The 17,513-nt window shown below is 38.1% G+C and overlaps 1 protein-coding gene across 5 annotated transcripts in view; it reads left to right on the plus strand.

Moving 5' to 3' along the window:
- The window catches only part of INPP4B (inositol polyphosphate-4-phosphatase type II B), a 312,873-nt gene that overhangs the window by 99,820 nt on the left and 195,540 nt on the right, over positions 1-17,513 (plus strand). For 3 of the 5 annotated variants that reach the window (XM_027698885.1, XM_027698882.1, XM_027698884.1), the window contains exons 3-5: positions 3,817-3,901; positions 13,335-13,559; positions 15,229-15,273. In XM_027698885.1, coding sequence (XP_027554686.1) covers positions 3,817-3,901; positions 13,335-13,559; positions 15,229-15,273 — 355 coding nt within the window. Of the gene's footprint in view, positions 1-3,816; positions 3,902-13,334; positions 13,560-15,085; positions 15,135-15,228; positions 15,274-17,513 lie in introns of those variants that run through there. The other 2 variants (XM_027698886.1, XM_027698887.1) reach the window with 2 other exon arrangements.

Below are 17,513 nucleotides of genomic sequence, written 5' to 3' on the forward strand. Positions count from 1 at the left end.
TTTTTTTTTTCCTTTTTTTTTTTCTCCCCAGTCCAAAGAAACATTGCAGGCCGGAGTCTGCGATAAGATAGTCACAAATTCCAGTTTGTGCATCTGGATCTACATGCTTGAATGATGGATGTCAGTTTGGTACAATTAAACTTCCTTTACATCAAAGTGAGCTGTGTACAGTTATGTAGGAGTGAATATGCAGTTAGCAGACACCTATTCATACATGGGACCGTCTCTTCAGCTTTAGACGTGGACTCCACAGAAATAGGGGTGTCTTCAGTGCTCTAAAACTCTTGAATTTCAGCAGACAGTCATGGACTTATTACTGTAGTACCTTAGTTTTACACCACCATACTGACAGCAAAGCTTGGCCAGTCATTTGGCAAAGTGAATTGAAAAGGTTGCTGCTAATTCTAGATTTGGGGACTCTTCCTGAGAATTTCATTGTGATATTTAACTCAGATATATGAATCGTTGAATTGCCTCCTCAAATCAGTGTTTTAAGGGTCCTGCGGGGTGGTGCAGTGCCTGTAGACCTTGTCAGTATTTAGAGAAAGATGTAATAGTTCAAGGTCTAGTTTGGCATTTGGATTGATCTAGTAAGGTTTTAAAACAATTATCCAAGAGTATGAATGGCAGGAAGAAAAAAAACCCCAATATATTAGGTCTTCACACAGTATTACAGATCTGATTTTGATCCTATTTTCCATGCATAAAGACCAGATCATTTGAATTTACTCTTTTATTAAAATAAAACCAAGAAAAAAAATAAAACAAGAGCTAGTCCAGATGGGCTCATGTTATGCACTTGAAATGGGAGAAATTTTTGATCTCTTCAGATATTGAAAAACGAAGCTGATCCTCTATCAGATATGCATAATGGTTTCCTTGATTACAGTTTTGTCATTTCATTTGTAAGTAAATTTCTTGTTAGCTTTTTGTGTGACAGAGCGTAACATAGCTCATCTGAATGATGAAAAGTCTGCCATAATAGTAATCCTGAAGGTATTTTTCTTCAGGTTTGTGTCAGGATGTAGGAAATGTTTCGCAGCAACATGTGCTTTATTTTCTGGCAGCCCTATGCTCTTTCATCCCTTTTTCTTGTTTCCCTTCTTGTTCCATCTCACATCCAGAAAAAGGAAATGCATGTCCTCTGATCACTGCTCTTGATTGTGTATCTTGGAAAAGCACTCAGATTCATTGAAGTTGCAACATTGCTTCATTCCAGCTTCCACTGGTGCAGGGAGTAGTGTAACTTGTCTATAAAAAGAAGCTCTTGTGCTGCAGCATCTGCTGTCTTAAAACACAGAGAGCTTGAAATCTTACTCTCTCTCATGTTTGTAGATAGTGTTGCATATCAACTGCATTGTGAGACAAACTGCACTGGCACAAATTCTTGTTAATTATTTGAAGGCTATTTTTGCTAACCCCTTGCCAATTTGTGTGTGTTATGTCTATCATATACAGATCAAAACGTGAACTCTTTAAGTCTTGGCAGCTATAGCAAACTATATGGAAGCTGTGCTTCTTCATTCCTGGCCTTTGTGAACGCCCAACTTGCCCAAAAGCCATGCTAACAGGGAGTTGCGTTTCTTTATATGTGACAGGCTTTCACTTACCACAGATGCATGTTTTGGAGGAAATGTTAAGTCTGGGGACTTCTCACGTTTATGTGTTTCATCTGTGGAGCATTAATATCATCAGAAGAACCATTTTCTGCAGGGATGGAAAGTGGAAAAGGTTTTAAGAATCATTTGACTTTTTTTTGAGAGAGAGAGAGCTGGTAAAAGGTTTTTTGTATTCACAGATGAGTCTTAAATGGTCTCAAACCTTTGTGAACTTCAGGCTGCATTATAGACTTTTTCAAGTGAGGTTTATCTGGGAGGTTATATTGGTGCTTCAAAATCTACAGAATTAAAATAGTTACCAGCATCATTGCTGATAGTGGAGAACTATTCCTAATTAGTCTCCTGTTTGGTTTTTGGGCTATTATTGCTTATTTTCCCAAGCTGACTTTAGCTGTTGCTCATAAAGACTTGTATTTTGCTTTCCTTGGTAGAACCTCAAAGAACTCCTGACTTGACAGCACCTGAGAGTCTTCTGAGTTACCGTGTATGCTTAAATCTTGCTGGATTCTATAAATTAAAAAGTTCCCAAAGTAGCACTTGTATTTCTCCCCAAATTTACTGCGTTGTTTCACTACTTTCTCCTTTTCTCTCTTTAAAAATAAAAAAATCAGTTGGATGTTTTTTTTTTCAATCTACATGACAATACACTCCTTTTAGACCAGCACAGCCTGAATGATATTTCAAAGAAATCAATTTACAGGTGGTTTTTAGAGAAGTGTCCTTGCTTTTTCTTAGTCTATTACAACTTCTCTCTTGACTTCTGGCACATTTCAGTATAACATAATGTGCTTCTTTTTCACACTCCTCTGTTTTATTTTAACGTCTTGTTGCCTTTGAATGTTGCTTTGTATTTTGATAACTGGGTTTGGAGTATTCATTTAGTAAGTGTGGTAAAAGGTGAGAGGGAATAAATATAGACTTTCTCAAGGAAATCATTGTTAGACTTTCAAGTGTTACATGTTGTGTTACTAGTCAGCCTTACAGTCTTACTGTATTAAATTTTCACTAATTTGTTCATGGTATTACTAGGTAAGCTAAGAGTCCTTTTGTGAGAAAATGCAGGGTCAACGCATCCACTTGAAAATAACATGAAACTCTTGGCAAAAAGTTTTCTTCTGCTTCTAGCAGGCCAAATAACACAATGTAAATGCAGAGAAAGGGGTGGACAAGAAAACTTGTGCATATTAGGCAGGTGTTATAAATATCAGCTGTTTTATGAATTCATTGAGTGTCAGGTATGTGAAATTAAAGTTCAGGGGTTTGGTAAAATTGGTCTACAGTATGAAAAATTTTTCATCTTTAGGATCACTTGGAATAAAGTACCACCTGAGGAAGGAATGTTAAAATAAGATTCTACATTAATCCCTGCAGAATCTCATGGAAGTAGAGAATGAGCTCTGTGACATTCATGTTGGAAACCTGAAATGGAGGGAATGAATGGGTGCATGTTCTAAAGGGTTATTTGTTACCTGATATTAGGGATAAAAAATGGATGATAAAAGTTTTAAGGGAAAAAAAGATTAATTCTGAGGGAGTGATTGATAGCTTCACTCTTCTGAAAAATGAGTCACACGTACTAAACTAGAAGAGTCTGCATCTTCTCTGTAAAGCACTCACAAAAAATGATAGTGGTAATTTGTATCCTATTGCACTCTGCGATGGGTCCATATCACTTAATGTTATTTGAATTGCATAGCCAGAGACCATATTCGAAATTTCAAGTGAAGATAAAGAAATCCCTTTCAAATAAAAATTGAAGAGAAATGCCTTCTGTAAGATTACATGTTATCTTGTTCACTTGAAAAATATCCTACTCTTTGAATAGAATCTGACATTTGATTTAGCCTTATTAGTAAATATGAAAGTTTGAATGAGTTGGGCTTGCCTGACTTGCTTAGGAATGAAGTGGCATCTAAACTTTTGAGTACTTGAAGTATGAAAAAAACTACAAAACTACTGAGTTACTTTTTAATCTTTTCTGCATGGTCTTTACTAACAATTTATTCCTTTTCTAACTCATCTAGCTGAAGTAGGATGGCACAGATTAGTAATTAAAGAATGCCTGTATCCGTCTGCCTGGTGACTATTATGCTTTGTTGTCTTTGTATCTACGTGTTGCATCAGCTGTGAACAGCCAAACAGAAGGACTTCCCAGTCAGGTTCCAAATCCTAATGTTTTGTCATCTTTGTCTCACAGAGCTCTGATGCCTCTGAAGTGGTAATCCTGGAGCGCTGCTGGGTTGTGGAGTTCAGGAGTAAAGCAGATGTTTCAATAGTTCTCAGTAAGTAAGGCATAGCTCAATGTGTTCAGCGTGAATCTTTTATTTCTGACAACAAAAATTACAATAAACTCCCCCAACCACCCCGGCATTGAAAGTTTGCTAAAAACTTAGCTAAAGTGTATCCTGTTGTCTGTTCGATGCATACATCTAAATACTGGTGGTCTCTGAATTCATGTCTAAACAGAAATTCCTAAAAGCTATTGTTTTTCTAAAATCAAGTGAAAGTCATATGTTATCTTCTTCCTCTGACAATAAATAGAAGTTTGAGGTTCTGTTTTGTTACGTAATTTGTACAATATAGGGCTTATGTTTATGCTGATGCATAGCCAATTCATCTCATTCTTCAATGATTAATCATTGCTAAACTCCCTATTAAATGAGAAGTTTCCTGTTTTTCTCACTTTTTATGAACTCTTCATTTTTAAAATTATTTAAAACAGTAATAAAAATAGCTATTTCATAGAAGCCAGAATCCTTGCTTTAGGGGAAAGAATTTATTTGGAGAAAATGCTGACTTAGAGTTTTCTCTGCAGGAACATCTCAAATAGCGATTGTGTTAGAAATTTTTTGACGTGGATTCTTGCAGATACCATGCAGAGTTTTCAAGTCCTTAGATCAATTTGCCATTTACTGTTAGCTGTGATGGTCTAAGACCAGAGGTAAAAAAAGTTATGCTGGCTTTGTGGGCTTGATGACCACCTTTATGCTTAATAGAGGTTCCTATCAGCTGTTTTTATGCTCACCAAAATCTCCAGCCCACTTCAAGGGAAACATTGCATTAATTATCCTCATTTTTGACTCACCTGGCTATGATTCTTAGTGGTTGGTCTCATTTGAGAAGGCAGAACTTAAAATGTATTCATTGTGGATTTTATCCTTTTCTGGATAGTATTCCGGGGAATGGCTCAGATCCTGCATCTTCTGTAGGGAATGAAATCATATGTTTTGTGCCTGCTGTTGAGGCACTGCATCAAACAGGACTGCTTTCTGGATTTGGAAGCGTTGCTTTGCCTGACTATAAGAGCCAAATGTTTACCATTGACTCTCAAATTGAGACTTTTCTAATTGTGCCCTCAATGAGTCCAATTCATTCATAGAATAATCAATTTTATGAGTATAAATACAGTTGTGTCAGTTCCCTTGTGGCATTTCTTTTACAGTGCTTGGACATAATGCTACTGAACTGAACCCAGAATACAGCTGTAATTGCTGACAGGACTCTTTCAATTAGCTTTGAAGCCTGCAAACAGGATGGTTTCTGTGGCAGCGAGACTGGCAGATTTTAAGCCCAAAAGCTGTGCAAGTAGACAACAATGAATACTGAGTAAGCACTTCAGGCTGCCTGTGGAGAAAAAAGAGACTGTGAATATGTGTGCAGGAAGAAATATGCTTGCATAGTTAGGAACAGAAATTGCTAGCTGAGACACAGACTTCCCAAAACAAGGTTTTTGAAGGTCAGTAGTGTGTCAGTAGTCACCAGAGGTAAGGGTAGCATTCTAACCAGCCTCTAAAAAACATATTAAAGAAGAAAAAACAGTACAGAAAACTTCAGGTAAGCGGAGCCAACAACAATGAATGCCTGGGGCACGACCTAACAGAGATAGAGACAGACAGGTAGGGGAGAAATGTATTTCAAACTTGGCAATTTTCCTGTGCTGGAGAACAAGGACAACGACCTGGCTGATGATTTGTTAGATGGGAAAAGAAAGCCAGACTATTAGGAGGTATTAGAACAAAACTGAAGACAAATGAAGATGATATACTGTGTACTGAATGAAGATAAAATACCAAAAGAAGTGAAATAATAATCCATGTACTGTAGGGTAGAATGAAATTCAGAAGACAAAATGGGGGAGAAAATCAAAACTCAGGAATGGGGAAGAGATCTTTCTCAGTGGGGACCTTGACCGTGAAAAGCTCGCTGCATTGTCAGAAGAATAGATTCATGGGCTATTGGGAACCAAAACCAGCTATAGAATGTGTATCTGAGACTTCAAAGGATTCAGGTGGAAGCAGAATAGGAGGACGTACCTGCTCACAATGTCAAATTCCTTGGGGAACTGATGGAGGAGAGCTCTGCCAGAGCACAGCAGAAGCTCCAGGAAAAGAGACAGAGTTGATCTGTGAGATTACCTTGTGGTGTGGCTGGGATATCAAGGAGGAGAAAGTAATAAAGGGCAGTGGAGTAAACATGGAGGGAAAAATAAGGACATTTTCATAGAACGTACTGTGGAGCTGAAGATCACCTTGGGGCACTGTGGGCTCTGAAACATAAGGGGAAGGCAGAAGAGGTCAGGCAGTCAGAGCAGATAATCCTGTCAGTGCTTCAAGTGTAGTGCTCCCAAAAAAGCAGCCTAGCTCAGAAGGTTTCCTAGTGGACCTTGGAAGGAAACAGAAGGATTTGTTAGGTGAACTCTCAGTCCATATGTGGCTGATGGCTTAAATGCCCTTGTAATGTGAACGGGTCACCATTAGCAGGACAGGACAGACACTAGTGTGAGGTGGATCTGATTGAACGAGGTAGTTCACATGGGTGTGATTCACTCCTGAAACCAGGAGGTGGGGAAGAGGTGCTCCAGGCACCCCAGCAAAGGTTCTCCTGGAGAGATCCCAGTGGAGCGGGTACTTTCCTGCTGCCTGTGGAGAGACCGCGCTGCAGCCGGGGGTAAAGTGTGAGGAGGAAGAAAGAGCCGAGAGGAGCTCTGACCATATCCCCCTAGCCTTCAAACCTCCATACTGCTTAGGGTATGGGGAAGGCAGAGGAGTTGGGGGTGAAGTTGGGCCTGGGTAAAAGGGAGGAGTGGAGGAGTGAAAAAGTATTTGTTTTCCTCTTTTAATTTGCAATAAATTATTTTTCCCAGAAGATGAGTCTGTTTTGCCCATGATGGAAATGGGTAAGTGATCTCCCTCTCTTTATCTCAACCCATGAGCTGCCTCTTCTTTTCTCCCTCAGCCCTGTTGAAGAGGGAGAACAAGTGAGCAGTGGGGCAGGTGGCTGGAGCTGGCCAAGGCCAACACACCCTGGTTAGTTTGCATCAGGCATCTAAGTGTGTTTTGCCCACTTCCAGAGGAGTCAATGTTTGAGCAGAAGGGCAAAGAGCAAATAAGATAGGCAATCAGGAACAGAATGTTGGTAGTTTTTTGGTCACTGTTATATTTCCCTGGAACAGGGAGTAGAAGCTGCATGGCTGGATGTTTGAGCTGCTCCCAAGAGCAGTCTGAGGTTGACCACTGTGTTGTAGAGAGCCTCATGTGGGTGAGACCAAAGAACTCTGCCTCCCTTTCCTCCATGTGGCACTGGACAACAAAAACTGGGAATGTATCCAAGGGACACAGGCACAGTGAAACGAAAGCAGATGTGAGAGACACCATGCAAGGGCTGCCTTCTCTTGATTTGTAAATCCCTTCTGTCTTTCAGGAAAAGAGATTCCTGAAAGATGGCATTAATTGCAGTACTGTGTGGTCCCTCGGTGAGAGCTAGGGAGGTAAGAGCTGTAACATCCAGGGAGGGCTGGTGAGGAATGAGGGGAGGGAGGCAAGGAACAGAGGAGGAAGACAGAGCTTTCGATACAAGGTCACAGTCATCTAAAATACATTGCAGTAAATCCGGGGCGGGGGGAAAGACCTGTATGTGGGATTGTCCTTAAGACAGCAAGCATTGCCTTTAGCCATTTGCAGTATGCAAGCCACTTAACCTGGAGCTTTTTCTCTCAATAGCAGTGGCTTGCAAAGGCAGGCAGGAATCACTCCCTGTTTTAGGGATGGAATAACTGAGGCATATGCAAAGGTTACCCTTGCCGATGTACGCAGAGAATCAAGATCTCTGAATCCTGCCTTTTTTAAGGCAAACTGATGGTCCAGCCAGAGATATGATCTAGCTATTTCAGGAAAAGCAGTCCCCTGCTTTGCAAAGGCCACACTTGGTGTTTTTGGTGAATGCTACGGTGTTTCTGTTCAGGGGTCCCGAGATATCACTGTGCTATTCAAATATTTGTGTGGTTTGCATTGCTTCCAGCATAGGTGAGGTATTTAATGAAAGGGGAGAAGCAATGTGGCATGTGTGAAAGCCAACAGGTATTAAAAGAAACAAAGTATTGTACTGCAGTAGTCAACCTAGGGTACCATGCTGCATTAATTTCAAATATTCAGACTCTTGGTGAGGTTCTGTGGGGACTTAAATGGAGATTAGTTCAGCGCAGGCTGTGTCTCACCTAAAAAATCCATTGCGCAGGCTGGAAAGGTAAAAGACCTTTCCCAAAATCTTCGTTCGCGAAGACTGGCCATTATTATTATTATTATTAAATGGAGATTATAATGGTATCTTATATAAGTTCATTCCAGCATTGCAAAATTAAAAAAAAAAAAAAAATCACTGAAGATAAAAATTTTAATTAAATTCTTTATCTTTGATTGAAAATTTAACTTCCAAAGGAAGATTAACATAGCATCATGAGTAACCATGGGATGATTTCATCACCACTAATTTGAACATGAAATGCATCAGCATATAGAATTCAGACGGCTTTGTGAATTAAAAGCCTCTGATGTCTGTATTAGAAATATCCTGCGGATATAATTTACGTATCAAAGCTTCCATTCTACTTTTGTTACAGCATATGGTGGTTAGCTCTGATGGTGCTTTATATTTTAGAGTGCCAGTGACTCACTGATATTCTTAACCATTTTCCTCTGCTGAGCTAGCAAGTGAGAATTTCTTTTTTGCTGGTGTGTGTGAAAAGAGACAGACAACCTTTAACCTTTTTGAACTCTATTACTTTGTATATTGGCATAAGAGGAAAAGTAGTGCACTTCTAGAAAAGTCCAGGCTGTCATCCTGGACATTGACCATGGACTTTGTATGTTTTTTTAATTTAAATTATCCCAGTAACTTCTTTTTTTGCTTTGTTCAACATGATGTTATGCTTACAACTCTCATGAAGGAAAATAAAACAAGCCAGGGAGTATCAATCTTCCTGTCACTTTTGCATGTTTAGTAAAATAAACCAATAAAAACTTCTTAAGAAAAAAATGATGATTAATCAGTGAAAAAGCTGTAAAACCAAAGTGTTTTCCCCCTACCCTGTGGAAATGTATTTGTTTTGTTTTATTATGTTTTTATTTTGAAAACCTTTCCATTAAATTGCAGTCTTTTGAAAGATAAGAGTCAGCTCCAATAACTGCCTAAACTTTTTTTGGTGACTCCATTATTTCTGAATTCACTGAAACCTCAGTTTCTGTCTAAGAGATTGTGATTAAAGTTACAGTAAAGTACATTTTAAAAATTAAGAGGTACATCGCTGAGATATTTTTAACAAGAAATTTGTTTTCATTTTTAAAACAACTGTAATGTCAAAGTACTTAGAGCAAAAGGGGCAACTGATATTGTTAAATTGAAAAACTTGGAAAATTTAGGTTTTGTTATGAAATAATGGGAAGAAGGAAAAATTATCTGTGGATGATGGAACTAGCACCAAAATACATTTTTGATTTTAGACACTTGAGTTAGAGTAGAAAAGGCTTTCCAGTGCCACTGGGGATGTAAGCTTGTCTTTGTGCTATTCCCTTATTTGACAGCAGTACTGTTTGAGCGGTGGCCTTGAGTTCTTTATTTGAGCTGTAGAAGTCCTGTGGGACCATAACTTTCCATGCTGACTTCTGTGGGAGAAAGTCTTGTTGAGATCACATTTCAGTAAAAGAACTGTTTGTGAACAGAGTCCTGATCAGAAAAGGTTCTGTGAACAGACATATTTGCTTTTCACTGCTTCTTCAGGTCTTGCTTCCAGCTGAGTCTCTGATAATGAAATAAGGAGGGGCAGCAAGGTGGACAAACTGCTGAAGGGGCTGCTGAGCACCTGCTTGCAAGGTGTCCCCACTTAAGAGGGTGCCTGAAGCAGTAAAGCCACTGGACCACATTAGCTTTCCATAATGTCACTGTAAAGCAGCACTCCTGCCCAGCTAAGCAGAGCTTCAGTTCAAGACAAAAAAGAGATAAATATAGAATGATATATGATTTTCCTTTGAGTTTAGGACTAGTAAGTCCAATGCTTGTTTTGCAAAGAAAACCATTGTGTTTAACTTTTTGGAGGTTGTGTACCTGTATTTTCTGCAGTAACTTCTTCATTGTAAAGTACTTTTGTCCATCTATGAAATACTACTGCATTTATTTTCATTAATTATATTTTTATATTTTAATATATCTAGTATTTTCTGAAATATCAATAATTTAATATAATTAATTAACCATGTAGTAATAATTGTTTAGTTAGTTATTAATATAATTCTTCTGATATGTCTACCATTCATTTGAGGCCTTGCTTACATTTGTGGGTCCATTAATTTCAGAAAGATTCATATCAGCTAAGTTTTGCCTCCCTACTGAAACTTGGAATTAAGTGTCTGAGCTTGTTAGGGCTTACTGTATGCAGCTGATGCAAAATAATAGCCAAAAACAGAGAGAAAAGAGGTGATGATCTTTATTATATAAATAAACCTGTGTGCTCCTTTATTGCAACAGGCTTTTTTGCCAGTGTGCGTTTTTCACATTGTGGTTCTTCTGGCATGTCAACTTTTTGTACATAAACTGTTCAGTACCTAATGGGGGATCTACAAGAGAGGTGCAGAGGGACTTTTTACGAGGGCATGTACTGATAGGACAAGAGATAATGGCTTTAAACTGAAAGAGGGCAGGTTGAAATTAGATATTAGGAAGAAAATTATTACTGTGAGGGTGGTGAGGCACTGGCACAGGTTACCCAGAGAAGTTGTGGCTGACCTATTCCCTGGAAGTGGTCAAGGCCAGGTTGGAATGGGGCTCTGAGCAACCTGGTCTAGTGGGAGGTGTCCCTGCCTATGGCAAGGCATTGGAACTAGATCCCTTCCAACCTAAAGCATTCTGTGATTACATGCTTTGAAACAGTATGGGAAACAGATAATTTACCTACTTTTGGATCTGCAGAATAAAACTTTTCACATTTACAGTGATGAGTATTTTTCAGGCATTTTCATGTGCTTTTCAGAATTTAACTTATCTGTCAGAGTACTCCAAAGATCTAAATATAGCAGACTGTAGTGTTTTGAAGTGATAGTTTAGAATGAATTTCCACATCTCAAAACTGGCACCTGTTTGATCAGAATACAGTGAATTATGCCCACTCCTACTGCATTTCACTCTCCATTTCTGGTTGCATGCATATTAATGGTGATTCAGTATGCCTTTTGTGCTTGGCAGTCTGATTTTCACAGCTAAGAGGTAAATATAAATAGCATGATTTCAATTGCAAAACATTGATTTCCTCCCAAAGCAGATGTTTTTTTATCTAGCTAGTGGTAGGATATTTCAAGGCAAGATCACTGTTCCTATTTACATTTAAAGATAAAGAGCTAAAATGAAAAGAACACGTTGATGTATTTGTATTTTGATTGTTGAGTATGGGCTTGTCTTTCTGACAGTCCTTCCTTCACTAAGGTATCTTGGATATCTAAACTGCTTTTATTAAAATTGTTTGTGCCTTTAAAGGCTGAATGGTAGAATCAGATGTTAGTTTTGTTTTTGTTTATTTTTAATTAGAATGCTAGTTAATTTTGATCTTGATCCTGTTTGATTACATGGCTTTCCTTTCATTTTTTTTCCCACTAGTAACTCCAAAATACTACGAAATAAAAAAAACTTTTGGATCATTGATGTCAGTGACAGAAGGGAGTAGACCACTCTGCTGTTGCAGATCTTACCAGAGCAGCAGCAAAGTTATCAGCTTTTCTGATTAGGAGCTTTCTGAAGGTCACTGCCCTCATGGCTCAGATGCAGTACCAGATCACACTATGTCTCTGTGGTATCTTTGACAAACAGTAAAGCTCAGCTTGTTCAGGTTTGGTCACTCAAGTATGGACTTCTTTGTGTAAACAAGGATCTGATGAACATTTACATCTCTCTCACATTTTGAATATTCTTCTCTCAAGAATTGAATACCTTATTTTTCTGACTGAGCCAGGGCTAGAGGCAAGAGTTTGAATCCCTCTTAGCTTTTTTAATTGCCCCTGGAGCCAGAAAGATGTTCCCCCACTTTCTGCTCTTCTTTCCTGTTTTTCTTCATGAAATCTATAGTCCAACTGCTATATGAAATGTTATCCAGCGTTCTTAACAGCATCTGGAACCACAGTTACATTTCCTTAGATCCAGCCCAGAAAAAAACCAACTTGTCCCACCTCCATGGGAATTTGTGTTTTAAGAGGCTTCCAAACTTGAGTTTTCATCTTTTGTTCCCTCCATAACAATAAAAGCAGAGTTAATTGTAACTGGCAGATGCTCAGTTTATGAAGTGCAAACAGGTCTAGAATAACATGTGTGCAAGTGCCCAAGGTAAGATACACAAGTTAGTAAATGGAATTTAGGTTCACATTGTATTGAAAAGAACTCTTCTATGTTGTTTGCATTTTTGAACTAAGTATGAAAACATTTAAGTGTTCTTTTTCACCCAGTAATACGATATATAGCTTATTTAGGTCAGAATGCTTTTGGTGTCCAACCAAATACTTCAATCCTTATTAATACAATAGCACAGGTGTTTTATAGAGTTTTATGTTTCTAAATTAGCTGGTAACTTCTTTTAAAGAAGCATTGATTTTTCTTTCTTTTCCAGTTTGCTCTTCTTGGTGTGTGTTGCAGTAAATGTCACACTGAATTTGTGATTCTGTGAAGCCTGCTATACCACAGAATTTTAAATGGCTAAGAGGTGTTTTTTCTTCCTGTGCTAATCTTAATCAAATGACCGACCCTTGCTACTTACCTGGATTCCTTGGGAGCTTCAGCTTTCCCCCTCTCCCCCCCTTTTCTTCTTTTGTTCTTAGAAAATTTGATTATTCAACAATTAGACTTCAGGCAGAATGGTAAATGACACGTGGATAGTAAGGAGGTCAGAAGCTCCCACATACAACCTGTTGAGTCTTCACAGAGGAGTTATGTCGTGCTAAATTATCTGCATGTGTTGGTGATCTGTATTCTGGCAAGGATGAGTGAGAGGCTGAGCATAATGAAAATCTCTAATAGAAGAAATGGTGGACACATTCATTCTGGTGAATCTCACTCTCTGTCAGAACTGTGTCTGCTGCCCCTGCTAAATCAAATTCTTTTTCAAGTTAGCAGCTCTGAGACTGCCTGCTAGACTGCTGTGCTGAAAAAGGATTTCCCATTTTGGTTTGATTCTGCCACCCTGTTTAGCTTTTGGAATTAATTGCTTTTGGAACCACTCTGTGGATAGGTTTAGTACTGCACCAAGTCTGAAGGAGCTGGAGTTTGACTCAAGAGGTGGATGGAGGTGTGTTGTTCTGTGACTGTGGAAAGAAATGTATGTGTGGTGGTTTCAGTTGTGTGTGACATCAATATTTTCATGATCCCCCTTTGAATCCTAAAAACTGTGTTTATGTTTTCTGAGTGCAGAGTTTCAGAGTGGAGAGCCAGATCTTTACCTCGAAGCTGCATCGAAGCCGGATTGCGAGTCTTGGGCTGTGGCACTGGGAGAGGCAAACTCGGAAGGTTTGCGGGATAAAATTAAACAGCTCCGGAGGTTGATCATGGAAATCAAAGAGGAGAGATCATCAGATGAAGCACGGCAGTTTCTCCCTCCATCCCAAGTAGACAGCCTAGGAGAGCCCCAGTTTACGAGTAAGTGCGTGTGCTCATTGTGTTGAGTGGTACAACAAAAACGACCCAGTCACTGTAGTGGCACAGATTGTCACAAGCAGGGTATGTAGTGCTGTTTAACTTCTTGCTTGTCAAAGTGCAGTTGTAGAGGAAGTAAACTGATGAGAATTGTCTTTAAATGCTTTTACCAGATATATTTTGGGTTATGCAGATAACCTTCGGGGGAATGAATGTGTGGTTACTATGTTTCTGGCTTTTCCTCCCTAACCTGTTTTCTTCATAAGACTTAGAAATATTTTTTTCCTCTTATGTCCTACATGAACATATGGACTACTGTTTAAAATGTAGTTTGATAACTTTGATAAATGTATAAAGTTTTAGTGATACTTAAATTAGTATCATAGATTTGTTCTTTGTGATATAAAAGCACTCAGGGGATTTGAATGCAAGTAGCCATATGTTGAGTTGTATTTAGTGCACAGGGGTCTAGAGACTGTATTTCAGTTTCCCAGTCACTTAATCAACTCTGTATCCAGCATATTCCTAAAGCTGTTTCAGGCTAATATGCTAGGGGAGAATTCAACTCAGAAATTTGCTATAACTCCATTTGAAAAAAAATAAAAATCTTATTTGTTATTGTTTTCTGACCTAAGTTCTGCAGCTGTGATTTTTCTGGCACAGATGTGAATGATTAGCTACAGTAATGAGAACAGTGTGAAGCTACTCTTATTCAGAAACATCAAGTTTACATGGAGCAAACGCATTTATAAGTTTGGGGGTTTATTTCTTTGTGGTTTGTTTTTATGGTTGTGTGGGGGGTTTTTTTGAATAAAAATCTTGTTCCAGTTCACCTATCAATTTGGTCCTTCCCATCTGACCAATTTCTTCAATACTGACAAATACTTAATACTGCTCACTGGAGACAATACATAAATGTCAACAAGAGACAGTTTAATTTCTACAAGCTTCATTGAAACTGTAGTTGTGGTCCAATTACTTTCTGCAGCAGGTGAACAACTCAGTGTTATTTACCCTTCCTTCCCTCCCTCTTCTCTTGCTGCAGCTCTGTTGTTCACTCCTTTATTCTAGCACAAGAAGAAAATATTGTCCTTTGCAGTAAAAGATGCAACAGAACATAATTCCACAATGGATTAGAATGGTCTTCTTGTTCTTGGTATATTAGGAAATGAATTAGTGTGCTTATTTTCTAACAAAGAGAAGTTGGTTTTGTTACTTTACAGTTTGTTTGTAGGTCAATAAAGTGGTTATATTTTAGTATGATAACCTGATTTACGTACTTTCACACAACATGGGTTTTGTTTTTTAATGTGATGACATACCTACTTAAAAATTAGTTGTTAGATTTAATATTTCCCAACAGTATATACTTAGTTATTGTGATTGAAGATCTTACAAGTATCCATCCATGAAAGGCTGGGGTTTTTTTTATTAGTTTCTCTTCCCAGCAACAGAAAGTTTCTGTTAGAAAGAAAAGTCTTCAAAAGTAGTCTTTTTTTTTCCAGGCAAGTATTTCATGCAAAGTTCTCTTTCACTGTACGTTTGTAACATAAAATGTTACTTCAGTGGCAATGGCAGGTAATTGGAGGCATGTGAAAGCTTTACTGTGTCTTAAAAGGCAAGACACGGAAATCAAATTATTTCTAATTTCTTTTTTCCTTAATCTTTAAAGGTATTCAGAGAATTGCAAATGAGCCAAAGCTGGAGTTCAGTCTTGGTAAGATATCATTTTGAATTTTTGGAATTGTAGTGGCCTGTGTGTGTGTGAAGAGATTATACATACATACCTGTATACATACATATATATAGAGAGAGAGAGAGAGAATATTTTGCAGTGTAACATATTACCTGTTTAAAAAAAAAAAAGAGCCCTGGTTCCTTTAGGTGGGAGATGTGCCTGAGGTACCTGTGCATATATTTTGAAATGCTGATTATAGTTTCTTAATTGGTTGGAATGGCTAAAGGTCTATTGAATTCTCTAATGCTGTGCTGCTCTACCAAGCTGAAAATCTGCCCAATAGCTTTTGTGAATGTCATTTATGAAATGCTGCTTATTTGGGAAAAGACATTCATGTAGAAGTTTTTAAAAAGATATTTTGTTCAGATAAGAGTCCTGTTGCTTTAGAACAAGCTTGAATCTAGAAGTGATATTATTTTGTAGAGTCAATATAAATGTGTACCTGATTTTGACTTTTTATACTTAGTGTAAGTAATTACTATATGAGAACTATATATTGCTATAGTACGTAAGAGAACTTTGTTTTGGGAGGTGTTATATCAGCTCAAGCCTCCCCCTCTGTTCAGAGCTACACATCCTGATTAAGATTGCTCAGTAAGTCAAGCAAGCTTATTGAAAGATCATGTATTTGTGATACAAGATAAAGGTTCACAGTATTTGCAGCCCCAAACTGTGCATTTAGAAAGAAAGATTGTCTACTTTGATACTGTTCTTTCAGTGCAAAAGCTTTGAAGCTTTTGAAATAGTAGGTGAAATAGTTATTTGCTGTAGAAGCAATAAATACAATAATTCCATATCAGCAATAAGAAGGATAGCTAGGTTTAGTTGATTAATGGTTGAACTCTCTCTTCAAGTTGTCTTTTCCAACTTAAATGGTCCTATGATTATTCCCTGCTCCTCTCTGTGGGAAAGTAACACAATTGCAAATAGTGTCTATTTTGAAATATCTGATGCTATATCCTCTATGCATTCTGAACAGACTAAAAGTTGTCAAATTTGTTATGATTTTTGCATCCATATGACCCGCTAATATTCATCTCATGTACACTGAGAAACTTTTATTCATTGTTATTTAATATCTGTTACATTTATTCTGTGTAAAAACTTTAAAACACCTGTTTCAGAAGAGAGTGTGTATGTGAGGAAAAGGGAAATATAGATCTCTGTAAGCAGGATATTATATAAATATCCACCAGACTCCACTATTTGGAGATACTGAATTATCTACAAACAAATATCCCTCAGAAACTCCCGAACACAGCAAACAGATTGGCATCAGTGGCATGACTGCAGGTTCTGTTTCTGCCCATTCCTTCATGGGAGCCTGTTTCCTGACTTTGTCCTTGGATCTGGGTTTTTACTTGACTTGTGTGCTGCTGCAACTATGCTGATGTAAAAGCTGATACCCTAAAGCTGTCCCCTTCGGGGCAGATGCAGTTCTGTTTGATACAATCATTTTTAGATTAACTTTATCTGGGTAGCTTTATCTGTATGTCTTTTAAAAATTGGGTAGTTATGACATTAAAATAAACTTTGTCTAGTAGCTTTTTGTTTGTTTTTTTTTCTGTAGGGACTATTCCTGCTGAAATTGTTAAATGTTGGCATGAAAGAAAGGCCTAGATCTCTGTTGGGGAATCACTATGCCATAATAATTATTAAGAGCTATTTTAACTTTTCTCTGCCTTTCATTATGCATTATATAGGTGATATGACTGTAGTATTTGGGCATAGCTAGTAATTGCAGTGTTCCAGTGATACCAAACTCCCAGAATAACTCTGGTGTGGTGTAGGAGGGGAAGGAAGATGCTGCAGGCAGTGACTGCAAATTAAATGAGCAATTCTTCAGGAGAAGTTGCTTTCAGTGATAAATGTGCCCCAGCAGGCAGAGGTGTAGAAACAAAGTAAAGCCATTTTCAGACTTGTTTGGGCTTGTGCTGGACGAATCTCTGTTCACTCATGGTGTCAGTGTTTGTGTTTGTTTCTAGTTGGCATTTATGTTCTGTGGTTTGTTTTCCAACATTATTGATTGAGTCATTGCAACTCTGTGAGTGATCTTATACATTGACTTCTGCTGCTGCTCAGGTAACAAATAAGAATAGGAGAGTAAATCTCTTGTTTTTGACTGGTACTCCTGCCCAGTGTCATAAGCCAGGGATATTTGGCCACGCAGGAAACTGTATAAAGCTGATTCTTAGTGTCTTGATCCTAAAATAATGCTA

The sequence above is a fragment of the Neopelma chrysocephalum genome, unplaced genomic scaffold, assembly GCF_003984885.1.
Source record: "Neopelma chrysocephalum unplaced genomic scaffold, ASM398488v2 Primary Assembly neopelma1_133, whole genome shotgun sequence".
Classification (NCBI taxonomy): Eukaryota; Metazoa; Chordata; class Aves; order Passeriformes; family Pipridae; genus Neopelma; species Neopelma chrysocephalum.